At 41.8% G+C, this 25,983-nt stretch overlaps 2 protein-coding genes across 2 annotated transcripts; one reads left to right on the top strand and one right to left on the bottom strand.

Moving 5' to 3' along the window:
- Nucleotides 1-1,164: 1,164 nt before the first annotated feature.
- sv2 (synaptic vesicle glycoprotein 2) lies at nucleotides 1,165-12,573 on the bottom strand. Its single transcript, XM_038301277.1, has 13 exons — nucleotides 12,170-12,573; nucleotides 10,971-11,060; nucleotides 9,016-9,177; nucleotides 5,678-5,840; nucleotides 4,579-4,700; nucleotides 4,236-4,399; nucleotides 4,079-4,159; nucleotides 3,893-3,991; nucleotides 3,247-3,335; nucleotides 2,919-3,049; nucleotides 1,703-1,798; nucleotides 1,478-1,637; nucleotides 1,165-1,394 (listed from the first exon to the last, which is right to left on the bottom strand). Exons 1-13 carry the CDS (start codon nucleotides 12,261-12,263, stop codon nucleotides 1,211-1,213), a joined length of 1,635 nt encoding a protein of 544 aa, XP_038157205.1. The 5' UTR covers nucleotides 12,264-12,573; the 3' UTR covers nucleotides 1,165-1,210.
- Nucleotides 12,420-23,878, top strand: snx1a (sorting nexin 1a). The gene is made up of 15 exons (XM_038301276.1): nucleotides 12,420-12,788; nucleotides 14,462-15,239; nucleotides 15,347-15,474; nucleotides 15,602-15,674; nucleotides 15,768-15,811; nucleotides 15,883-16,024; nucleotides 16,849-16,927; nucleotides 17,007-17,082; nucleotides 17,260-17,373; nucleotides 18,597-18,690; nucleotides 18,808-19,013; nucleotides 19,096-19,239; nucleotides 19,317-19,397; nucleotides 19,477-19,548; nucleotides 22,553-23,878. The coding sequence occupies exons 1-15, from the start codon at nucleotides 12,660-12,662 to the stop codon at nucleotides 22,601-22,603; spliced, it is 2,211 nt and encodes a 736-aa protein (XP_038157204.1). The 5' UTR covers nucleotides 12,420-12,659; the 3' UTR covers nucleotides 22,604-23,878.
- Nucleotides 23,879-25,983: the final 2,105 nt, after the last annotated feature.

Below are 25,983 nucleotides of genomic sequence, written 5' to 3'. Positions count from 1 at the left end.
AGATTGTAAAAATATATAAACATTTTGCATTTATGATAGAAAAAAGGTTTTAATCTGTCGATGTGCTCTAACCACAACTCCTCCATTGGAAAGTTTTAGTTTAAACTGGTGTAATTTAGTACGAAAATTTCTATAAGGAACCTTTTGCTCTCTGAGTATTAATCAAAAAATAATCGACAGATTAATCAATTTGCAAAATGATTGTTAGTTGCAGTCCTAAATCATTTAAAAGGCTCCTTCATTTAACATTAATTAAAAAGATGTGCGTAAACTAGCAGGCTCTCCATTTAAATAACATCCTGGCTGCATAATTTTACACCTTGTGGAATATGGTCATCTGAAACAACTTAAGTCAAACACAAAGGACTTATAAATTTATCAAACATAAAACAAAAACGTTTGGGTCACAAATGTTCAGAAATTCAATCCCTGAAGCAGATTTTTCTAAATCTGCTATTTGATTATAACGTAAGGCTTTGGTCAAGTTTTAATACCCAACTCCTTCATCTGTTGGGTAGAAATGCACAAACAAATCAGGTGGTGACTTTCAGCTTGATTAGCCCCAACAGGTGACTAGCCTGTAGAAAAACCTAAAAATCTAATTTTCTGAATGAAAAGTGAATGCAGCGTACCTAGAGGCTGACATGCTGCTCTAAAAGCTCTCAGGTGGGGAAGTTGTTCTGGAGTGAAGAAGACCATCAGTCAGATATTGGTGGTTTACAGACGCCGTTTAAAAGGAAACTATTTACTATGCGATTTTTAGACGGCTGGAGGAGGAGAGTAAAACTTTTAGCAGATAACAGGAAGGTTGAATGGACAAAAGCGAAGCTTCTCAGTTTTATCACGTTCTTTTTGGATTCCCAGGCAGACTGACAGTCCCTCTGCTTTAGAGTAGATCATTAAAGACTGCTCAGGACAGGAAGGCTAGGAAAAAACATTCTAAATTTGTGTTTGTAAATTTGGTCAAATTAAAATAATCAAGGGAAAAAAACGCATTCAGCTAAAATCTGTATGAGTTGGCAAGAGCTCAAAAACCCCACAGAGTTTTGATGGGTGCATCTCTTTTCCGCAGGAGACCACAAACCATCCATCCCTCAAACATTTGCCTCTGGGAAGTTTACAAATGTTTCTTCTGCCTTTTGGCAAAGAGATTTGGCTGACAGCTCTTGAAACTTTGGATTTATTCATAGTCTGGAGCTTTGCAGGACCATCAGGTGAGCTCCGTCTGCCTAGTCTGCGGGAGCAGAAGAGCCACCACTCCTCCCGTCAGCAGCAGAGCTGACACCAGCAGGATGGGCATGGTGCAGTTGGAGTCCACCAGCTTTCCAAAGACCACGTTGCCCATGATGGCTGCCACTCGGCCAACCCCGGTGAAGAAGCCCAGAGCAGAGGACCTGGGAGGACAGGAAGTTAAACACCTTTTAGGCATCAATCCACAATCAGTAATAGGTTGAATTTAAGGTTTTGAAGATGTTACCGGAGCTGGGTCGGGTAGAGCTCAGTTCCCACCACGTCCAAGGCGTTCCAGGCAATGACAGACACGCCGCTGAAGATGCAGGACAGAGCCAGACTCTGGGCTTTGGTCTGAACCACATAGATGAGGAAGACGCTCAGGCTGGACACAAGCAGGCTGCAGGCTGGACGGAGAAGTTACCGTTTGCTGGAGTTCTGAGCAAAGAGAGGTAGTGAAAAACAGACTTACAGAGCAGAGTCTTCCCGCCTATGCTGTCCATGATGAGGATGGTGAAGATGTTTCCTGGCAGGTTGGAGGCAGCGATTGTGAAGCCCTCCATGTACACTGTCAGGTGGAGAGAGGAAACAGTGAGGAGAAGCATCAATTCACCAGAAACAAAAAAACTTTACTCATGTATAAAAAAAACAAACAAACACAAACATCAACTTTGGGATGAAAATAGTTTTTTAACATTCAAACTTGGACTTCATTGTTACACAAGTCATTAATTTGATAAAAACACATTAATAAAAGCTTAATTCATTTTTTATTATCGATTCTTTTTGCCAAAGATCTTTATTAGGTAGGAAAAATTTAATAAAGCGACAAGATCTGGGAAAACAAATTATTAAGGTTAATTAAACTATAGAAATAATGATTTTGATTTATTTGCAAGAAATATTTATTTGATACAATAAAAATATTTGAAAATTCATAAGGCCAACTCTTATACAAACCCTCCTTGAAATGTTAAGCAAAATTATTACCAGGTGAAATATGACATATTTGACGAATATGAGATCAAAGGATTGCCCAGTAACACGAACAAAGAATAAACTTTTTGTCTTAAAAGTTTAAACACATGAAGCCAAAAAAAAAGATTCAATTCAGTTCAGTTTATTTAGATCAATTATTAATTAAAAAACAAATACTACAAAGTTGATGCTTCCAAATGGCTTGATAGTACATATAATAACCATGTTAAGAATAAAAATTCTGTCCCTGGGATACCCCAGGGACAGAAAAACTGTCCCTGGGGTATCCCAAATAATTTTAGGGAATAAATTTCCTGCACATCGCTACCCTGCAGCAGCTAGACAATCCTGAAATGATTTTCTCGTACTGCTTCCATGCGTGTTCTGTAAGCATGGAGAACTTAATTTTCCCTGCCAGGCTGTAACAACCAAACTGTTCTGCTCCTACAGAACAGCTTTAGGAGGATTTGCATCTTTTTCTTGACAAACGTTAAATGTTCCCCTTCCTCTGCTGCTTTCCAGAAATGCTTCTAATGCTGCTAAAATTGAAAACTTATGAAAGAAAGTCAGAAACTAGGTCATTTTCTGCTACTTCAAATAATATAAAGAAACCAATTATTTATTCCCAATTCAATAAACATTTTAGAAAAACATTAAGTTACCTACTTAAAGACCTGAGTTTTGAAAACCTTGATAAAGAGGGCTCCCACCTGCTGTCTTGACTGGGTAACAGCTCTGGTTGTTGAGTGGAGACGGGAGGGACACGTTGGCACAAGGAGAACCACCGCTGCTCTCGATCCGAGCAAACAGCTCAGGGAACCACATCCACAGTCCGTAGTACCTACACAGAACAACAGGTGTCAGTGGTGAGTCTGGAGAAGAGTTAGCCGTTAGGAAGCAGTCCTGGCTGCAGAAGATAAAAGACCTTCCAGGCGTTATCTGTGGGTCTGCGGAGCAGCCATCAGCAGACCTGTTTATGCTCACAACCCTTGAAGGAAAGCCAGAGTGGAAAGGAGGCAAAGCGACGACGCTTCTCACCCAAAGGAGATGCAGTAGAAGATGATGAGCAGGACGATGCTTCTGGCTCTGATAGAACCACTGAATATATGCTTGATGGGAAGCAAGCCCTGCAAGATTAATAATATAAAGTAATTAACACGGAGGTTCCCAACCCTGATCCTCAGGGGCCCCTGCTCTGCTTCTTACAGATGCGTCTCTGTTCCATCACGCCTGATTCAAAGCAGGGCTGCAGAAGCCTGTTAATCATCCGTTCATTTCTGGTGTGATGCAACAAGGAGTAACCCAAAACATGCACGGCAGGGTCCCTGAGGAGCAGTACGGGAGCAAATGAATTAACAACAATTGAGGATAAGGAGAACAAAGTACTAACAGCAGTTTGATTTATTTTATTGGGAGTTAAATGTCAAATAACAAATAAAACGTGGTGGTGGCAGCATTATGCTTTTTTTATGAGTTTATTTTATTTTTTTTAAATCAACTCATGAATTCATTGAGGTTTGTTGTTGGAAAGATTTCCTGAATAAATGTTTCCAGTTCGGAAAATTAGAAGCTGCTGCTTTTAATTGAAAGGATTTCTGAATAAAACAGATTTTATTTCTACTCTCCACATTTTCTTCTTATTAAAAAACAGGAAGCTGGAATGAAACCTTTTCCAGAATCTTACCTGTTTTAAAAAGCGTATGAGGAGCATACTCTTTGTATCCACAGACCCTTTCTCTATGATTTCCCCTCTTTGATTGGAGTTTGTATGCAAAGCAAATTCCTTAAAAAAAAAAATCAAGTTTCACCTCAGAGTGACATTTGGTTTATATGGTGAAGTTATGAACCATGCAAGGTCAACTCTGCATACCGGAAAAGGCTTTTCTGTTCCCTTCATATTCAGCTGGAACATCAGCTTGAAAACATGGATCGCCTCTTTTTCCCGACCAGCCTGGAACAAAAAAAAACCCTAAAAGTTCAGAGAGAAGCTTCAGAGAAAGTGAAATGTTGGTCTGCGCTTCAGGTACCTCCATGAGGAACTTTGGGCTCTCAGGCATGAGGAGCTTGAAGAGGATGGCGGATGAGATGCTGGGAATGGAGCAGAGAACCACAAACAGCCTCCAGCTCTGGAAGTCTAAAGACCCCAGAGCGAAATGGGCCCAAGTTCTAGGAATCACCAACCAGGCCAGACCTGCACAGAGTTTGAAAAACAACTAAAAAAAGTAACAAACCATTGTTTTTATAATTCTGAACATTTTTTTCTACTGATACCAGAAACAACTGTTACACCTCTCTTCTTCAAAACAGCATCCTTTGAATCCTTTTAATGTTGGTTTATTTGTTCAACCCTAACCTGTTTGTCAGTCCCACCTGCAGCCAGGATGTTTCCTGCCATCCAGAAGGTGGCGAGAGCGCTGATCATTGCGCCTCTCCTCAGCCGGGGCATGAACTCTGAGAAGTAGGAGAAGATGACGGGGATGGAGCCACCAACCCTACAGAGCAGAACCAAGGGAATGAGTCCAACAGGACAACAATTCTACTTTCTCACTGATTTTTATTTTATTTCTGACACATTTATGGATTTTTTTTCAGACAGTGAAAGAGATGCACCAAAAAATAGGCAGAAACTCAAAAAGTCAGAGGAAGAGCAAAACTGATTTAATAGGAAACTATTTGTCTGTTTGTGTCATTTTCTATCCAGCTTTATCCAGATAGAGGAAGGAGCAATCGGCAGCGTTTGGACCTTCTTTACAGACACCAGGAAACAGCAAAGCGGCTCCGTCTTTCACAAGTGCTACGCTCTGCTCCTCATCTATACGCTAACAGCTGCCAACATTTACCCCTCGTTTATAAGCCTCATTTATCAGCCAGGGACAAGTGGTCCAAAACGGGGACTGTCCCCAGAAATCGGGGGTGTCTAGCTCGTAGATCTTTTGTCAAAGAGAAAACAAAACAAATTATCACAGCACCTCCAGTTTAAAATGACTTCCAGTGGCCCTGGATGACTGAAGAAGCAGTGAAAGAAGCCATCTTGGTTTAAAGAATTGAGGTGTGAGCTCTTAGTCAGTGTCATGAAGATTTAGAACTGACCAAGACTCCTGGATGGCGGTCCAAACATGTTTGCCTCTGATTTAAGGCTTTGGTGTTTGTTTTTGTGGCTGCCATGACGCAGAATATTGAACATTTGTACAGTCACCACTTGTAAGAGATGACAACCTTTAAAAAAATGAGTTTGAGTAAAAGGAAAGCAGATTTAAACTGCTGTTTAAATGTGCTAAAGGCTAATCAAGCTATTCACTAATAAAATCTGTTAAAGTAAAAGTTTTGAAATCTCATTACCAATTAAATTTTTTTTATTATCTATAAAAAATATGGATCAGTTGAAATCTCTGATGGCAGGTGAAGCAAAGATCGGTAATCAGCCGTAAACCTCCTGTAGAAATAAAAAGGCGAACAGTAGTGAGCTCACCCGACGCCGCTGATGAACCGCAGTAGCAGGAAGAGCCAGAACCACGGAGCCAGGCTGGCCAGACCCCCAAACAGCCCGTTAATGGCCAGAGAGACCACCAGGACCTTCCGCCGCCCCCTCAGGTCAGCCAGATATCCCCACATGTAGCCACCAAACATCATTCCTGTAAAAAATGACCACGGTGCAGTTAAAAAATCTATAACAGCTTTATTTTCACTGCTGCAACTTATCTAGTTTCACAATTTGTTCACTTTAAGGCCGTTTCAAAGGAACAGGGATCACCCTTGGCCTGTTCTGAACAATTTGATTAGAAGTGGGGTTTGTTCCTGAAATTATTAATAAGTAGAGTTTAACTTAAGGACATTAATCGTTTTTATTAAAGGAAAAGTCAGGTCACATTCAGAATTATTTACTTTAAATATGAAATGATTACATACCGTTCAATAAAATGTAAGTGTTTTAATTAAGAGTAATTTTCATGTGAATGTGCTTTACTGGAGGCATCCATGTTTGTCAAAGAACACTACTGCCACCTACTGGTTTGTGACGTCACGGTGCGGTATCGGCTGTTGATCAAGTCCCAGTGCTGTATCTGGTGTTTGTCACAACGCGCTATTATCCAAGTCATCTTGAAAACATTCTTCTTCCAAATGTTGTCTACATATTACGTGTTTTTTCTCTGGCCAGAAGTTCGATGGCAAATCCTCCCTCTTTAAGTTGGCAATCATACGACCAACCGTCCGTGGAGGATCAGGAATCAGAAAGGTGGAATAACTCTTCTTTCCACTTTTACCCGATGTATTCCAACATCCAGCTGCCATGCACGTGGGCATTGTCAGTTTCACTATAGCTCTGGTGAATTTCAATGGCGAAGTCCTCTGGAAATCTTCAATAATTTTTGTTGATTGCAGATGTGTCTAGTAGTTCCCATTGATTCTGCTTGTAAAGCGGGGAGAATGGCGCTAGGCTTATCGCACCGTGACGTCACTGCTGGAAGATGTCAGGAGGGAGGGGTTACTGGACTCAATGATCACGACGAAAATATATTTTACATTTTTTTTTACCGATTAACGCAAAATTCATTAAATCACTGCAAACATATTAGTTTTAGGTATAAATAATGATCCATTGATTATTCCATGCTGACTGGACTTTTCCTTTAATTAATCCAATTTTGTATATTTAATTCAATTCAATTTCAATTCAATTCAGTTTATTTCTATAGCGCCAATTCCCAACACGTCATCTCAAGGCACTTTACAGTTCAACCAGATCATGCAGTCAAATTGATTCAAATTTGAATCAATCAAAACACCATATCCATCAGTATATGGCATTCTCACTTTTGGATAATTGAGATTTTTTTTCCACCAATCTGCTTCCATATCTGTTCATCACGGTTTTCTTTTAGATGTGTACTTATATCTGATAAACTAGCTGACATTGTGATCCTACCAGCTAGCATGGCACAGCCAGACTGATACGCCATGTATATGGCTAGCTACTGGCTGCTAACATATAGTCTGTTTATATTTTCATTGTTTGTTTTGAAAAATGAATGTTTTAAAGCTTTTTTTTTTTACAGATAAATTTTGTTCCCATTTTAAATTAAGGTCACCTTCCTGAGGGAAAGCAGTACATGCTGTTTGTTTATTATTTATTATGTAACTTAAAGCTGCAGTCTGTAACATTGAGAAGAGAGCAGACTTCGACTGAAAATTTGAAGAAAAACAGGTTTCACGCCACTCCCCCACCCTCTCTGCTTCACTCATGACCCACCTCCAAGCCCCACCCTCTCACCGCTTCTGCGCGGCTTCCGCATGCGACCAGAAGCGTCCAAGCAGCGTACGCGGCAGCTCTTCAATTGACATCTTCTTCTTTGAAGTCTTTGCCGTGTAAGCAGTTGTCGGCAGGGGCAGTAAGGGCAGTTTCTCTTTCGCTGGTGGCTGTCGCTCCGCCATGACTTCCATGCGCGTCCTCCTGACTGCAGCAGCCGGGCGGCAGGTTCAGCGATGAGAGGGAGGGGGCGGGATTCAGCATGTGTGAGCTGTAATTGACACTCCATCAGACGCTCCTCTGGCTGTGATTGGTTGTTTTGTCTCGTCCCGAAATATTCTTTCCAGATTGCAATACAGGCAGTAGGCGGGACCAATTGAAGCAGTTTTTTTCACAGGTTACATATCACATGTACTGCTGTCTGGGCATAGGGACAGTTTTAGCCAATATGACAAAAAAGTGATTTTTTAAAAACTTACAGACTTCAGCTTTAAGTTAAACTTCTGAAGCCATGAATGTAAAACAAAAGAGATAGAAATAAATCATATAGACTCTGTAAACATAAACAGGGGTTAATAATCTTTACATCTTCTAAGAAGTCTGGTTGGAATATCCTAGTAAAATGGGTAAATACTGCAGGTCCGATGTGAACGTAGGAGCTGGAATTTGTTCGGCCCGCCTGTTTGTCAAGAATGGATATATGTTAGCCTGAATGACCTGATGACGATTAAATATTTTAAAATATTGAGAACGCAGCTTTTTATGCAGAAAGTCTTTATACTGTCTGTATCATTTGCATGATAATGAAGGATACTCAGCTTCTGCCTTTTTTTTAATTCCTTAAATTAAAATTGAAGCTTTAAAACATTCCTCTGCAAATCAGGACTATTTTCAAAGATTCTAAATAAAGTTAAACCGTTTTGATAGACATTTAACTGCAAAAGAGTTCTACCTTTTCATCATATTCCTCCAGTCCTAGATGTAGAAATAGAAATGTATTTATTGTATTCATTAAACGATCCATCTATAGTCAAGTGTCAAACCCTCGTACAGAGATGTGAACAGATGTTTGTTTCTTTCTCTCGTCTCATATCATCTTTATCGCTTGGAAATTCACTGAATTCTGATTTTTTTCTGTTAACTTAAACCAGTTGCCTTAATTAAAGACTCATTTGTTGTTTTACGTTTTCTTGTAAGAAGACTTAGAGGTTATTTTAAATTAAAACCTTTTCTCCATTTTTTTTTCAATAAAAATAAGCCTGGTCTACAAAGGAAACCAATATAATTTGGTTTTGCTACTCAAGAACAGGGAAATTGGTACTAAAATGTGCAAATAGTCCTACTGCAAGTAGCAGCTAAAGTTAATGAAGAACAATGTTCAAACAAGAGCAGAGGTTCAAAAAAACATTGTGTGTTTTGCAAAATGTGTTGCACAATTGAAATGATAAATCAATAGACTAACAGTGGAAAAGCAGACAGAGCTTCAGTTTGTTCTAGCTAATCAGGCTGAAGCTGCTGTTCAGACCACTAAGTAACGAATGATGGTTTTTTCAGTGTTTCACCGAGGAAAATGCTGGCGGTGAGCAGGCCCATGTCCGAGGAGCTCAGCAGCAGATCGCAGCGCGCCGTGGGCAGCAGGAAGGACACGCACAGGATCTCCACGGCATCGCTGGCGTTGGCCCAGCCGCACACCACCAGCAGCAGCCAGTGGAACAAACCAAAACCTGAGAGCAAAGCAAGGACAAACAGGAGACACGTTAGCCAGTAAAGGCTCATCCAGAAGACTTAAAGGGCTTTTCTTTTCCTTCTTCCACATCTGTCCACGGATCAAATCAAAGTTTTACTTCTAAACACCACGCATGTTTAAAAATAAGATGCAGATGTCGCTATGTCATATTAAAGGTATAGAGGACGCTCTTTTATTTCCGGGTGGATCATCTAAATAAGTGGTCCTCTTCATTGTCAATCATTCTGGTGAAATGTTTATGTAAGGCACTTGTTCTGTCAGACCAGCATATATATATATATGCAGGCGTCAGATTTGCATACATGCATGCTAGTCCTGTTTATCCCTTTGGTTTATCCCCCTTTATCCCTTTAGTTTTGTACGAAAAATACACCTTAAACTACCTTGACGGATGTGTATCCCTTTAGCCATTGACAAAAAGAAAAACGTTTTAAGTTCAAGACCGCCATATGCTTAAAAAACTCCAAAAGGTAATAAAATAGCTTTTTGCACATGCGCACTTTCAGCCATGTGGTGAGCTACGGTTTCAGCCAGTCATTCAAGCTCACTTCTCATCGGTCTTAAAAGAAAAAGAGTCTATGAAGTGTATGAGAAGAAAAGAAAGGCCTCAGATAAGGCAGATATATAGCATAATGCTCTGCGCGGAGAGGTCTCTGTGCAGAGCATTATGGGATAGATCTATTCATACTATACATACTAAAGAGCCATTGAGCTTTTGCTCTCAGTCACTTCCATCTCTGCCTTACAACCGATGTCTGATGGAAACAAGGTCAGGACAAAGCAAGGCAGAGGTGGGGGGGAAGAAAGCAACGTGAAACGACGCCAATGTTTCCAGAGCAGAAAGTGAACTGGGTCTCTAAGGCTACGTTCCCCCTGCAGGCCTTGATGCTATATTATGATTTTTTTTTTTTTTATCCGATTCTTTTGCATGGTCGTTCACATTTCCAAATATATGCGACTTGAATGCGATCTCCAGTGTGAACTGCATTCATACAACTTAAAGGTATAGAGGAGGATCTTTTATTTCCAGGTGGATCATCTAAATAAGAGGTCCTCCTAACTGTCAATCATTCTGGTGATTTGTTCATGTAAGGCGGTCCTATGTGTTTACGAAGTGTATGAGAAGAAAAGAAAAGCCTCCGAAGAGGCAGATATATCCTATAATGTTTTGCACAGAGAGCTATGACAGCATGTGCAATGACAGCACGGGATTTGCTGTCATAGCGGTCACTACTGTTGTCACTACCCGACAGCAGCAACTAATACCAAAGATGGCGCGGGCACCATGCAGTGGAGGAGGAGTTACTTGACCAACGGGAAGCAAAAAGCAGCGATCATCTGTCCGAACGGTCAGTTAACTGAGTCCACTATGAAGTCCACTGTATAGTCTCCGCTCTGTATAGTGATTGAGGGATTTAGGGGTTAGTGCGGTCATTCGGACACAGGAAGCTTGTATGAACAATGAGAACAGCAACTTTTAAACAGAGCGTGCACGAGGAGAAATGCATGCTCTCTCAAATGCATTTAATATGCGTTCCCTCTCGGAAGCAGGTACAGGGTTGTGCATGTGCATTTTAATTAATGTGGAAAGGGCAGGTCTTTAAAAAAAATAAATCAAATAAATCATCCACAATACTTTTAATAGATTTTAATTTTATCTCAGCATGATTTATAAAAATGTATAGATTTTTGTCTTTTGTTTTTCCCAAAGGCTGAAAGATGAAGCTTCATTACAGCATAAAACAGTGATAAAGGAAAACTTCAGATTACCTGCTTCTTCCACCGCCTCCTCATAGCTCAGCCTTTTGGTTCCAGCTTCATCAGAAACGCTCGCCGCCGCTCGGTTAAAAATGACCTCGCCTGTAAAAAAAATAATATATATAAAAAACAGGACTTTTTTAAAAACTTTGTAAATTAAACCCTGAAATAAATGATGACCTCAGCAAAGGTATAATTTGGATTTTATTTAAGACTGTAAAACAATAAATAAATAAATAAAAGGCAGCAAGTTTAAGCAAATTCCAAAAATAACTAAGGATTGCATATAAAACATTACAGGGAAATAAAGGAATATTTTTGCAAAAGAACAGTAGCGGCTAAGTTTCTTTCTCATTTTCATATAATAATAATTTTAACTACCAACATCTATTTTGACTGTTTTCTTAATTGAGAGTGCTTTTATTATTTAAGCAGAAGATTATGTTTATTGGAATAAAACAAATTAAGTTGTGGCAAAAATCCAACAATAATCCTGAATTCACAGCAAAGAATTCGTTTTTTGGTCTTACTTTTAACCAAACTTTTTATTTAACTCTCACCGTGTGACTGTAAAATAATTGATTCATTTTGATGAGCTGATACGATAGAGCAGAGGTTTGGAAAAGGAAGCTCCCTAGAGATGTTAGGAATCAGCTGATTGCTTCTATTGATTACCCAGGATTACATGTCTCATGTCATTACTTTAAAGAGATGTCTGCCTTATAACATCCCCCATCCTCAGAGTCTATATGCAACAGTTCTATGGATGGAAAAATAAGATCATGACATCGATATTTAAAATAATGCTAAATAATCTTGGTTTTCTGTGAACATGCAGACAGCATGAGGTCATCTGTTTGCTCACCAGCAGAATTGTATATTTTGACATTTTGAAGTGAAAAAGCTTCCTGGATGGGAACAGAAACCTCTTAAGACTTAGAAACAAAGTCCAGTGGATTGTTTTTTAAACTTCTTTGAAAAAGTTTTAGAGCTGTCAGATCTTTGCATCCCTAAATCCCTTCTGATCCCATTTTAGAAATCTACCAGCAGCCTTCATGCTTTTCTTTTATTTATTTACACTCTAACCTAAATAAAAGAGAGATTAACTTTTAAAGTTTCTACTGATGAATGAAAGCGCTCACTTGTGTTTTTTCATAAAGTTATAAGGATCCATAGCAGCCATCCATCGTTTAAGTTTGATGGAGATTTACCTTCATCCGAGTCCAGCCCGGTTGGATTGAGCGGATCTCCGCCGAGCAGCGGCCTGCTGGCCTCCCGGTCTGCGCCGCTGACACCGCGGGACATTCTCCCGCTGACAGCCGCTGTTCCTCTGGTCCTGTGTGGGAGATGTGTTCCTTCAGCTGTGGCTGAGTCTCATAACAGCTGAGTGACGGGCTAACACCGAGGCTAGCCTCCCACCACAGCAGCAGCAGCAGAAGAAGAAGAAGGAGGAGGAGGAGCAGCAGGAGAACCAGGAAGTAAAAAAGGGCAGCCGCGGTTTCCACGTCCTGGGCGCAGCGTCTCCGCTCCTCCTGCTCGGTGCTGTCAATCTGCAGACAGCGGGCGGCGTGACGGTGCTCTGGCCTCGGTATTAGCGGCTACCTGACAGCCACACACAAATAAACAGGTTGTAGCGGTTAGAGGGGGTAACTTTACCTCCGCTTCGCTTTTTTTGGTTTTATTTTAAAAAAGAAAGCGAAGATGGCGACCAGCTCAGAGCGCAGCCCTCCTCCGTTCCCAGACACCGAGGACCAGGATGCTCAGGATCCTGAAGAAGTCCGAGGCCGAGACAGCGACGAGGACGACGGTGAAGAACTTTTCCTGAGTGCGGTACGTCTCCCCGGAGCGGTGGTCAGGCTAGCTGTTACCAACAGGGGAGCTAACAGCTGCTGCTCACCGAGACTCATCAACTCAACCCCTCTGGACACATCGCTTTGCTCTCTGGCTTAATTTAACCCAAACCTTCCGCATAATTTTATAATGAAGCGGAGCAGCAGCGGCTCTCTCCTACCTTTCTCCAAACAGCTCCGACTGTATTTGAACGCATCAGCGCCTTTCTAAAAGTTTCATATCACGCGGAATTTGATCAGCAGTTTTTTTCTAATCAACTTCCCATTAGCTTTCTGAAACGTGTGATTTGGGTTATGTTGTTTTGGGTTTTTTTTTAATCGCACTTCCACTATCCAGCGTGGACTTGCAACTAGCCAGATTTTTTTAGGGTGTGCTGCCTTCAAGGCCACGCGTGGGTAGCGTTAGCTAGAGCCTGGAGTCGGTGGCTTGATCGGCAGTCTGTGGTTGGTTAAGGGCATTTCTGACTGTTTTCCAGGCTGTTTTAATTCAGTTTGCATGGAGCTGGTAAAGCTGGCTCCTTCTTCATTCTATCACGTGAACCTGCAGTGGTCACGTGGTCAGAACCCGGATGTTTCTCAGTCAAAAGTTCAGATGAAAAACTGCAAAAGTTGCTGCCTTTTTCCTCTCTAAGGTTTGACTCATCACTGCAGTCAGCATTTTTTGATGTTTCAGTTAGCAGAGCTGCTTTCCTTTTTTTTTGTTTGGGGGGGGGGGGGGGTGATCTGGGTAATCTATCAACTCAGAGTTGCCTGGAAGGGGATTTGCAACTACACCCAAAAAAACTTGTCTGTTTCCCACGGGCAATCGTTGTGGTTTTTCTGTTTGTTTTTTCCCTCCTGCAGCAAACTGTGTTTCCTAACAAAGATTTAGCAAAGTGTGGCCATCAAAGTCAATAAAGGAACCAGGTGTAATTTCAGATGTATTGTTTAGCTTATTTGAAAAGGCATCATGGTGAGATGGGCCTGTTCCTCTTCAACCTGAGCTCTGGACGCCCATCAGGGCATTTTGTTTTTGTTCCTCTCACTATAGCTGCCTAGTAAAATGTTTTACAGTCCTTGAACTTTCCACATGTCGTTATGAGCAGAGGAGTTGGTGACACAACCCCTTTTATTGGGTTGTGTCACTACTTTGTAGAAGCAGTCTGAGCTTCTTTGGGATCTGTTTCTGCCGGGTCAATAACTGCTCATTACGGTTCCTTTGGTTGAAGGAACCTTTTTACTCTTTTAGCAAAGTTAAAGGCAATTCTTTGTGTTATTTAAGTCAAAGTTACAGCTTCTAGAAGCACCTTTTCTGTAAGAGAGTCACTTCTTGGGTCCCTCTTTACCTTGACATCCACCTGTTTAGCATTGGTCTCTTGTTCCTCCTCTCAGAAACAAGCTTGAATCCAAGAATCTGACGCAGTAGTGACTGTTTGCTGCTCTGGTAATCCAGCCGGCTGCTTTGGATGTTTTGTTCTTTCATCAGTTGTATCCAAGTAAAAGGGAATAATGTTTTGTTTTCTCTCCCTATGCACTATTATTATTGAATAAATAGAGAACGGGGGGTTTGTGCTGCAGGATTGACAGCTTAGGTGTTGCCAAGTTTTGCTTTTGTTGTTCCAAGTTGATGTTTATGTAAAGATAATAATAGTAAACCCTCTCCTTTATCTCCAGACCAACACTCCCATGGCCACGAAGGAGAACACGTCTGCACCCGCCAGTCAGCCCATCGACCTCATGAGCGATCCTTTGATGGAGCCCCTCAGCAGCCACACGGAAAACAAATCTCCCTCTGAAATGTTCGAGGACCTGACTAAGGATGTGTCAGCGGCGTCTGCTGCCACAGCAGAGAGCCCTTTGGATCAGGCCTCGGATGATTTCGTTGATGTCCTTGGAAGTAAAGCGGCAGCTGAAAGAGAAGAAGTGGATGTTACAGCTGAAGGCAGCGATGGGGCAACAGATTTACTCGGTGATGGAAAAAGCAATGCCAAACAGGAAACCCCTGCTGCTCCGATAATGGACCTGGGTGGCTCGTCAGACATCAGCACACAGCAACCAGCCGTCTGCGACCCGCTGGTGGACCTTCTGGGGGACTCAACAGCTGCCTCTGCGTCCAGTGCCATAAAACCCAGCGGGGCAGTGATCGACCTCTTCGACGACGAGGGAAGTGACTTTTTCACCGGACCGCCTCCGACTCAAACTGCCAAGCAGCCTCAGAAAAGCCTGTTTGGTGACGGCGATGAGGATCTGTTCGGCGAGCCGCTGGGGGCCGTGTCGAAGAAAGCCACCAGTATGGAGCAGAAGGAGAAATCCGCCCCGGCCCCTCCAGCTGCCGCAGCACCACCTGCAGACCTCTTCACCGAGGAAGCAGTCGGCTCGGCACCAAACAGCAGAGCGGTGAACTCCAAGACCAACGGAGTCCATTCTGAGGAGGATTCAGATTTATTTGCTGGTGGGCTGATGGTTTCCAATCAGTTTAAGTTTATATTTCCTGCTAAATGTGTAAAGATCAAAGTTCAAAGCTAGTTTTCCTTTTTTTTCTTCCTTTCTGTCCATCAGAAGCCACGGTGGAGCTTTCTCTGGATAGTCCAAGGACCGAGAGGAGGAAAGAGGCAGCAACCAAACCCTCCACCTCCGTCTCAGCAACCGCAGGCCTCGCCAAATCCCAGCCTGCTCCCCCAGAAGAGGTACGCGCCCCTCTGGTTTATTCATTCACGTTCCTACCTTTGCCTACCAAGGCGGGGCTCTCTGTAGCCATTAGTTTGGTGTCTGAGGAAGAAGGTGTCGCTTTATGTTTCTGGTTCACATTTACAGATTGAAGAAGAGGAAGAGGAGCTTCAGGATAAATTTGACATTAATGTCTTTGTGAAAGACCCTGAAAAAATAGGTGGGGACATTTTTTTTTTTTGCACCAATCATTATTTATGTGGTTTAATTCATCAGATCTTACTAAATAGAGCCTGATCTTGTTGTTTTCCAGGTGACGGTATGAATGCCTACATGGCCTATAAAGTATCAACACAGGTATGAAGTAAGAGCTAAATAAACCTGCTGCTTGAAGACCGACCTGCTGACATGTTGGCTTTTCCCTGCAGACCACCCTGCCCATGTTCCGCAGCAAAACCTTCACGGTGAAGCGGCGCTTCAGCGACTTCCTCGGCCTCTACGAGAAGCTCTCAGAAAAACATGGTCCCAACGGTCTAATCGTGCCTCCGCCTCCAGAGAAAAGCCTCCTAGGTTGACCCAGTGTGGAAAATCACTCCAATTTAAAAACATACAGTAGTAGCCATTCAGAATTTCCCCTCTTTCTCTGATGGGTCCTTGGCTAGTCCCATACAGTTCCTCTTTAAAAACCTAAAATATCATTTTTTTCATGATCAGACCCTGTAGGTCAGTGAAAGGGTGGAGTTAGAGTACAGAATCATTCCAGTGGCTGGAAGTTGGAGGGGATATTGCTGGGAGTTGCAGGGAAGTAGGCTGGCTTTTGACTGGGAAAGGCCATTTTGAACGGCTGCTACTGTACATTTCATGTGATCAACCAAAGGTGTAGGTTATAATTACTAGCTGGATGTTACTCTCTAAATCAGTGGTCTCCAACCCTGGTCTTCAAGATCTACTGTCCTACAGATTTTAGATGCATCCCTGCTTCAGCACAGCTGAATCAAATGATTGATTACCTTTTCAAGCCATTCATTTGATTCAGCTGTGTTGAAGCAGGGATGCATCTAAAATCTGTAGGACAGTAGATCTTGAGGACCAGGGTTGGAGACCACTGCTCTAAATGATTAGAATCATTAAAAAAGTAGATAAAACTGGTAACAAACTTAACAAAACAAGGACAGGAGGTTTAGTCCCTAGCTTGAATTTTTAAGGCAGTTTTAAAATCTTTTTTCTTTGATTTCTGTTGGACTTTGACTAGGCCACTAGACTGATGTAGATAAGCTGGGGCTGGAAAGCGAAGCTCCAGCATTATCTCAGCTCCATCTGTCTTATCCCCACAGACTAATGCTGCCACCACCATGTTTCATGCTGGGGTGTGAATACTTGTTTTCTTTGTGCAGGGATGACAAAAGTAAAGGTGGGAAAGGAAGATTCCTCATCCGCAGACTTTCATGAAAGGAGGAGGGGTGCTTTGGAAAGGTGAGGATGACTGCCTGGCTGGGAAAACAGTCGTTAAATGTTTCATCAGGATTAACTGAGCCTTGCATTTTTTCCCCAGATATCTCCAGAGGGTGGTGAATCACCCGATGCTCCTGCAAGACCCTGATGTCAGAGAGTTTCTGGAGAAAGAGGAAGTGAGCTGCGTGTTTTATCCTGTCAACAGTAAAAACAGTTTAGATCAGGCAATGATTTAGTCTGATTGATTTTACAGAGAAACTCTGAATGCTGAATTTTCCTCCCATTTAGTTCTGAGGGGATAACGATGGTTTGTTTTTGAGTTGCTACTGATGTTGTGTAACGTGTGTCTTCAGCTGCCCAGAGCTCACAGCACCCAGGCACTGAGCGGAGCGGGATTCCTGAAAATGATCACCAAGGCAACAGATGCTGTCAGTAAAATGACCATCAAGATGAATGAGTCGGATGTGGTGAGTGTGTAAACCTAAATTCCTGATCCTGACATTTTCACAAGAGGAAATCCTCTCTTGGTTTTACAAATTCAAATGTTGTCATAGAGTGGCACCAAAGTTTGATGACAGTTTGGTAGCTTTAATCCTGAAAGCATCAAACAAAAACTGCTTCTGGGTTGTTTAAGGCTCAGCTTCCAGCTTTTGTGAAGAAAGTTTCTGGCGCTTTGTTAGTTAGATTTAGTCATTAGGCATCATATTTTCCTGCAGTGGTGCAACATCGATCAGACAGAACTAAATGAGCTCCTATTGCTGTCAATAACTTCTCAATCCCAACCTGATCTTGACAGAGTGGGCAAAATGCTAACACCAACCAAAGAGGCTAGAAAGAAGGAATTCATGGCTGCAGCCTGTTAATGGAACAGATGGATTTGACAGTTCTGGAAAAAATGAATAAATAAACCTGGTTACCATGGCGGGCGAACAGGGCAGGGTTAACGGAGTCTAGGTTTAGGGCTCCTGTCGCAACTTGCTGATTTAGGCAGCGTATGCCTGACGTCCCGGAATATCCTAAAACACTGGCATACGATGAACTTCTGATGTATTTTTTCAAGTATGGGCGAAAACATAGAGTATTCATAACAAGTCCAAAGCGTATGTCCAACAACAGCCTAACTTATGCATAATGCACATGAAATGATCCTTGTGTATCATTTGATGGGCATTAGAAAGCATCAGTTAAAGCTGCTCCCCTCAGGAGCATCTCTGCACCGTAGGGGAGCAGCAATGCCCTCAGAGGCGCCTGGGCTGCATAAAAAGATGTCTTTGATCGCGGTATTAACCTAGCTGCTGTTTACCAACTGCCAGAAAAAAAAAGAATCAATAAAAAAGAAGGTTTGCAGTTGCAAAAAAAGTTGGTTGGTTGTGAACATAGGTAGGATCCATCACATTCACCTTTTCGCTCACCTATGATGGGGATGCAGGCTGGGGGAGAAATGACGTTTTCCTCAACCCTACATTACTCGTAGTTTCTGGATAGGCTAGACGCCATGACTTATGAGTGATGTACATTTAACGCATGTAAACGATCAGATAACTTACCTTAACTTATGGCCCCACATATGGCGTACACCACAGGAAATTTTGCCGTATGTCAGCTGGTATTTTGTGATGTGATGAACGGATGTGTCCCTGTGAGGAAGTAGCTGCTCATTTAGTTTGTTTTTTGTGCTGTTCTCTTCTAGTGGTTTGAGGAGAAACTGCAGGAGGTGGAATCAGCAGATCAGCAGTTTAGGAAGCTCCATGCTCTGGTTGAGTCCCTGGTTGTTCACAGAAAAGGTAAAGGGAAGCGTTTTCCCGGGACATCCACCAGGATTTCCTCCATTCATGCTTTTTCCCTTCAGCGAATCAGGAAGTATTATATCAGTTTTCCGTTTTTTCCTTCTGCTCGTTCAGAGCTGTCCCTGAACACAGCCAGCTTTGCCAAGAGTGCTGCCATGCTGGGCAGCGCAGAGGACAACACCGCCCTGTCCCGAGCCCTCTCTCAGCTGGCCGAGGTGGAGGACAAGATGGAGCAGCTCCACCAGGACCAAGCTTCCAACGACACATTCAGCTTCGCTGAACTGATCGCAGATTTCACCCGCCTGCTGGGAGCAGTCCGGGTACGTCGGCGAACCACCACTTTACACAGAAACAACAGCTTCCTGGAGCCAGAGGTAGAACGCTGCAGTTTTCTGCCTGCAGGGGTCGTTTGACCAGCGGATGAAGGCGTGGCAGCGCTGGCAGGACGCTCAGGCTATGCTGCAGAAGAAGAGGGAGACGGAGGCCAAACTGTTGTGGGCCAACAAGCCCGACAAGCTGCAGCTAGCCAAGGAGGAGATTGTTGAGGTCTTTATTTTCTTTATTTTCAACACCTTAAGCTACACAAATTCAAAACTGATCTTTGTTTCTGTCCCTGAAAACAGTGGGAGGCCAAAGTGACTCAGTATGAGCAAGAATTTGAGAGAGTTTCTGCAACCGTGCGCAAGGAAGTCGTCCGCTTCGAGGTACAACCTTTTTTTTTCTTTCTAGCTAAACTTCCCTCAGATAAATACGGATGATCCAGTTTTAAATGTCTTCTAACAGAAAGAAAAGACCAAGAATTTTAAGAGGCAGATAATCACATACCTGGAGTCTCTCCTTCAGTCTCAGCATCAGGTGAGTCTGCTTCCCTCCATCATGGCTGGAGGATTTCAACTTTAATGCCTTTTAGGAACAACAACCTGGGGAACAAGTTTTATTAGATTGTTTGCATTTTTTTCCCATCAGAAAAGTTTTTAAATAAGGTTAGATGACAATGGAAACACATGAGCCGATAAACTAACGTCCAAAAACAAAAGGGCCAAATACTAATCACAGGCGTACAGATATATCAATGCATCTTTACATTTTTCTGCTTATCTTCTAATATAAGCAAAAATACTCCTGTTATACATCCAACTCTACCACAGAGAGCCACAATATTTCCTCTGTTTACCTCAAATCAGAGTCCATTGAGCAGTAAGGGACAAACTGATATAATCTTTAAGGATATCAGTTTGGGGATTCTGTGACCACATTAAGGTCACAGAAATCCAGGTCTCCTCCACAGGGAGACCTTCACACCGCCAGAGGAAGGCTGCTGGTTCTAATCTGGGTTCAGAGATGCGTTCATGTCAGGATAACTTTAGTTCTACGTCTGAGTCGGTCAGACGCTCTTCTTCAGACTGATTATCATTTCTCTGTTTCCTACAGTTATCCTGTTCTTCTTGAAGTCATCAAAGCTATATTTTTAAGGGATTTAAATTTGACTGCAGTTTATTAGAAAATATATTTAAAGCAAATCTTGAAAGTGTGAGCACATCTACTTGAAAAATACTATTTGTTTCCAGTTAGTTTAGATCCTTCCAGAAGGTTGGCTTTGGTCTTTGGGGTTAAATGAGGCAACATGACCCAAACTCTTCCTTTTATTCAGTTCTGTTCAGCAGAAACAAACTAAGATCTTCAAATAAATCCGGCCTGTCATAAACTGCAACATGCTGGAAACTGCTTTTAATCCTAATCTCTACCACTGTGAATAGATGGAGATTAAACACAGACTGAGACTAAGCGAGGAATTGCTGCTAAATCATCAACTGTTATCTGAAATGAAATGTGCATCTGCTCAGAGATGATCTGAAGGTTGAATGTTAGAAGAAGGGCCCAGAAGTCTGTATAGAAATGTATAAAACACAAAGAACAGGCAGCATTATTGCTAGCATCATGCTACGGGGCAGTTTTTCTTCTCCTCTCTGGAATACCTTCACATTCCATAAATCTGTCTGAACAGCAGAGGGACGGATGAAGCAGGCCTTCTGGAACTGCTCTCTATACTCCCATTTACACTAGCAATTTTTTAAAACTGCTGGGAACCGTCCGAGCACGGTCACCAAGATAACTGTTGAGTGTAAACGGAACGCAACTGAACTGGACCGTGCCAGACACAACCAAACTGAGCTAGATCTAGAACTAGTTCATCCGTAGGGCTCGGAACGGTCCAGTTCTGGTTCGGTTCTCTGATAACAAAGAGTGAATGAGCTGACTCATTTCGCAGGGTGTCCGCTGTATGCACCAGATCTGCTCTGGCCCTGAGCATGCCAGTGACCTTCTGCTACATGATTGGCTGAACGTTGCCACATGATGTAAAACATTGTGTTTGCCCAGACAACGATAATAACATCACACAACGTCCATGTGCCGAGTCGGGAGCATCTGTAGCATTAGCCTGTCTAATAACCGATGAAGTTTTACCTGAACCATAACAAAACTGAAAAAAACGGTTGATATAAAGTGGGAGCGCTGTGGCTAGCTGTGCTACAAGTAGAATAACTGTTGTTTTATTTGTCTAAAATCTCCACAAAAGTATTTTTTTAAGATGTCCCATTTGTCCTCCTCCGATCTTAAAAAGAATAAAAATAAGTTCAGTCGTAGAAGGCAGTACTTTCCTTTAAGACTGACAATGATTGTTTTCTACTTTTGGCTACTTTAGATCACCAATGAAATGATCAGTAATAATATGTTGAGACTCCAAAAGAGGTGCAATAGTTTGTCTGAATAGATTTGCCGTATGATTAAGTCATTAGAAGGGGAGGGAGCAGTTCTGGTAGCTACACCGGCTTTGGAATTCACAGATCTTTTCACCTGTTCACAGCAGAAACTTCTCTTATTAACGATACACTGCATGAAAAGAGCGCGGTGCGACCTGGGACGATGCTGAGACTGAGGCTCTTAGTGAAATTTGGGCAGAGGACGCTATCCAGGCACATACGATCCTGAATGTTGTGGGCGCCGCCATTTTTGTTTGCGTCTTTCCCGCATTGAGAGCTGTAGTATGATTGACCGCAGATAGGAGCAAAGAACCGTGCTATTGTGATGTGTATCTGTATCTGCACAGTTAACCAATCCAAGCTTGGTCAAAAAACTATGCACGGATCGGTTTCACAAGGGAAGTGGAAATGGGGCAATTGTTTGGGGGCTGTTTGTAGAGGCCCTTCTATTTAAAGACATTTTATGAGTTTTTACAGAAAAATATCTTTAAAATATCCTTTTTATGACCCTTAACAGTCAAGTCATGGTTTGATGAGCAGCTTGGCGGCTCAGTTGTTCAGCGCACATCCATCTATAATGCGGGGGCCTGTTTTCCTGAATGTACTTTGGGTCAGAAGTTCTCACGTTGTTCTGCGGATGTGAAGTCAATCATCCATGTTGAATGGGTCCGACCCAGCAAACAATCGAAGCCTTATGTTGTAGATGGATTTTGTAGTTAATCAGAAGTCAAGGTGAGAAATTTCTCAAGGTGAGAAAATAGAAAAATTTAAATACAAGAAGGAGTAGAAGAGAGCTGCAGTTCATGCCTCTTTAATGCTGGAACTCCAGCCAGCTTCTTTAGGACCATTCATCCAAAAACCTCTGAAAGTTTAATTATTTGAGCTCATTCATATAATTTAGACCCTTTGTGAAGATTTGAGGTAAATTCTTGCTTTTAAAATGCATTGAATAAGCGTATCCTGAACACCAAAAGTTTTTTTTTACTGCTTTGATATAAACCTGAATGCCTCTGCAGCCAAAGCCAGGAGAGGCTGTGGATTTCAAAGATGTGAAATTAGAGGGAACAGCTCCCACTCATATGTTTTGTCTCTTTCAGCTGATCAAGTATTGGGAGGCGTTCCTACCTGAGGCCAAAGCCATCGCCTAGCAGCTGACCCTCTGCCTTCTTTATACACTTTACCTCTTTTGCCTTGAAAGCAAGAAATGTGTGCATTGAAAAGGGAGATACATGAACATGTTTTGTAATACAATCATCTTTACTATATAGCTCTGTATTCTGTTGTATTAATAACTGTATATTTTCATTTATCCTTCCACAATATTTTCTTACTAGAGAAAAAAAATGAACAGCTAGAAATGAAAGGATTGTAGCTAAATGATTGCATTAGTTTCTGAGCTAGTGAATGGGCCAGAGCAGCGCCCCCTATGGGAGAGGAGGATCTCCTTTCAGTGGCTCCTCCTGCAGAGGAGGTTAGGCCGAAGGCGGCGGAGAGTCTCGCTCCGTTTCCAGCTTGTGATGAAACCTCAAAGGGATTAGATCACGTTTTTGAGCACTTCTAGCCTCTGGATTATCTTCAAGCACTAGTTGGTTTATTTGTCTTTTGCAGAATAAAGTAGAGGGGCTGAAACGGGGCTGTGGGTTTTTTTTTGTTCACTTTTTCAGTCATGAAAAACTTGTATGTGCCTTTATACTTGGAGATGATGTGAGTGGAGCTGAGGCTGTGTTCCTGAAACAGATGAGCATGTCTGGGCCTGTTTGTCATCGTGTCCATGATCAATCAGCAATCTACCAGCCATCAGCAGGCTTATAGAAGACTCAGCAGGTTGCAGCCATGGCGTCAAACTGGGATTTATGGATCTCAACAAGCTTTAGCTGGTAGGACTGTTTTCTGTTCTGCTTTATGGAATTCTCAGTCCTCTGTTTCTTCAGATGAGCTAATGCCACCTGCACCAAAATTAAGGGCAACATGTCAGTTTTGACTTTAAAATCTAAAATTTCTGCTGATATTCCAAACGTTTGAAACATCCGTTAAAAACTAAGCTATTTTTTTAATAACTTGTATAATCCAAGGAAGAAGCAGAAAAACAAAGAAATTTTTTGTAGGTTATCATAAATAGAAAGTGTGAGAATCTGACTGTGCAGCTTAGCGGCATCCAGCAAACAGGAGGGAGTTTAAAATCCAGAGCAACTCATGTTCCTGCTGAGCAGAGGAAATCACATACCTGCTTTGTTTTGTTTCTTTCTCTTCATAGATCCCAAAAAATCCTGAGCTTTTTTTCCCCCTGTTTATTTACATGATTTTACACCACATTACTAAAACTGTTTGCCCTCCTACTGTGTCACTAATGTAATGTCAGGACATGCACTGTATCAGACATTTAAAAAAAAATCAATAAAATTTTCACTGTTTACTCTTGGAAATGTTTTAGATACTTCTTTTTCATGAAAATCTTTTGTAGAAACATTTCAGTTTTGCAGGACATTTCTCAGGAAACTCTGACATCCAAGAGAGCATCACCTGGAGGTCAGAAACCTGCCATGGAGTCCAGAGATGCTTAAAGTACATAAAGCTTGGTTAGAAACAAGCTTTTTTTTAAGCCCTTTTCTTAAAAACACAAAGGTTTTGGGATTTCCCCACTAACTCAGAACTGAAAGGTTTTGTAAGTTGTGCCGCATGATGCGTTTAATCGTTAGGGGAAAAAAGGTTAGCATGCTAAGCATGCAGCCCTGAGGTTCCTTGGTGAACATATTCTTTTTGTCCACCTAAAACCAAGTAATTTAGATTTGATGTGTTTATTCTGTTAGAAATCCTCATTTTTAATAAAAGGCAAACCTGTAAAATGTGGAATAAGTTCAAAGTCAATGTGAAGCACAACGATCTTGCATAACTGCAACACTGATTTTATGACAGAATCTGGTGAAAGCAATAAAAATGGCAGTTTAAGAGGATGATTGTAAAAAGGACGGTGAAACATGTCAGCAGCTTTTACATTTACTGGCACCTTATTCCTTTAGAGTGGTCTAATGGTGGCTCTGACTGTAGCTATTATCTCTTCATTCCCAGACCCACCTCGCCTTTATGTCACGTTCCTGTCCATTGTTCAAGGGCCGCTCAGTCCAACTGGAAATGACCCCAAGAACACAGGAGGGTGAGGTTCTGGTTTGGCTCTGGTTAACTTTAATAAATCTTATTATTCCATCAAATTTAAAGCAGGTTTTTCCCTAATTCCTCCAAATATACATTTATTCTGAAATATGAAGCAATGATTTTAGCCTCCATGTGCTTATTAATGAGAAGACTGCTGTTTGGAAATAAAAAAACTTGCTGACATTCAATGTTTTTTAACGGAGACCTAAATCGGTAGGATGTCGCCGTCTGACTTTGAGGCCACTCTTCAAATTTGATGCCACCTTTTTATGACAGACTCATCAGAAGAAACCAACCAATACATTAAAGAAGCAGCCCAAAGTCTGACTCGGGTTCAATAGTTTAACTGAAGCTTTTAATGATGCTGTAAAACTGGCTTCAGTCATTATTTGGGAATTTAGCACTGAGACCTGATACTGAATATAATCAATATAATGGCTGAGAGGCTGAAAATAAAAGTTATGGTTCCAATTAATAAATGGTAAAATAAGGCAGTTACATCATCTTTGCTTTTCCATTTATTAAAAACTATTTACATTAAGATGTGCTGATACAAACTGTCACATGATGTGGTCTGCTAGCTGGGAACCTGCCATCCCTCAAAACGTGTTATCCACCTGATCAGAAAAGGCCGGCAAACTGAATAGAGGCAGCGGCTCAGTCCAATGAGCCACGGCGGGGGAACGACCAGATAAATGCGTCTAAAAGAAATCTTCAGAACACCAACAAAGAAAACACGCATCATTTTGGCAGCTGACAATGCAAAAAAAAACAAAGTTATTCTATCGCAGATTAAGGTATGAAATAATCCTGCACACCGAGGGAATGACTCGGCATATATACAGGTGCTGGTCATAAAATTAGAATATCATGAAAAAGTAGATTGATTTCAGTAATTCCATTTAAAAAGTGAAACTTGTATATTATATTCATACATTACATACAAACTCATATATTTCAGATGTTTATTTTGTTTAATTTTGAGGATTACAAATGACAACAAATGAAAATCTCAAATTCATCATATCAGAAAATTAGAATATTGTGAAAAGGTTCAAAATTGATGGCCCCTGGTGCCACACTCTAATCAGCTAATTAACTCAAACCACCTGCAAAAGCCTTTAAATGGTCTTTCAGTCTAGTTCTATAGGCTACACAATCATGGGGAAGACTGCTGACTTGACAGTTGTCCAAAAGACGACCATCGACACCTTGCACAAGGAGGGCAAGACACAAAAGGTCATCGCTAAAGAGGCTGGCTGTTCACAGAGCTCAGTGTCCAAGCACATTAATAGAGAGGCGAAGGGAAGGAAAAGATGTGGTCGAAAAAAGTGTACAAGCAAGAGAGATAACCGCACCCTGGAGAGGATTGTGAAAC

The sequence above is a fragment of the Cyprinodon tularosa genome, unplaced genomic scaffold, assembly GCF_016077235.1.
Source record: "Cyprinodon tularosa strain WSP-4 unplaced genomic scaffold, ASM1607723v1 ctg465, whole genome shotgun sequence".
Lineage (NCBI taxonomy): Eukaryota > Metazoa > Chordata > Actinopteri > Cyprinodontiformes > Cyprinodontidae > Cyprinodon > Cyprinodon tularosa.
Note: the sequence above shows the minus strand (reverse complement) of the source record. Positions and strands in the feature narration are given on the sequence as shown.

Excerpts from the sequence above, each read along its gene's own strand:
- sv2 (XM_038301277.1), bottom strand. The coding sequence starts at position 12,263 with ATGTCCCGCGGTGTCAGCGGCGCAGACCGGGAGGCCAGCAGGCCGCTG. Across the intron at positions 4,400-4,578 it reads AGGAAACATCCTGGCTGCAG|GTCTGGCCTGGTTGGTGATT; the intron begins GTGGGACTGACA and ends AACTCTGTGCAG. Across the intron at positions 1,638-1,702 it reads AGGCGGGAAGACTCTGCTCT|CCTGCAGCCTGCTTGTGTCC; the intron begins GTAAGTCTGTTT and ends TTCTCCGTCCAG.
- snx1a (XM_038301276.1), top strand. The coding sequence starts at position 12,660 with ATGGCGACCAGCTCAGAGCGCAGCCCTCCTCCGTTCCCAGACACCGAG. Across the intron at positions 15,475-15,601 it reads AGCCTGCTCCCCCAGAAGAG|ATTGAAGAAGAGGAAGAGGA; the intron begins GTACGCGCCCCT and ends TCACATTTACAG. Across the intron at positions 18,691-18,807 it reads CCTGGTTGTTCACAGAAAAG|AGCTGTCCCTGAACACAGCC; the intron begins GTAAAGGGAAGC and ends CTGCTCGTTCAG.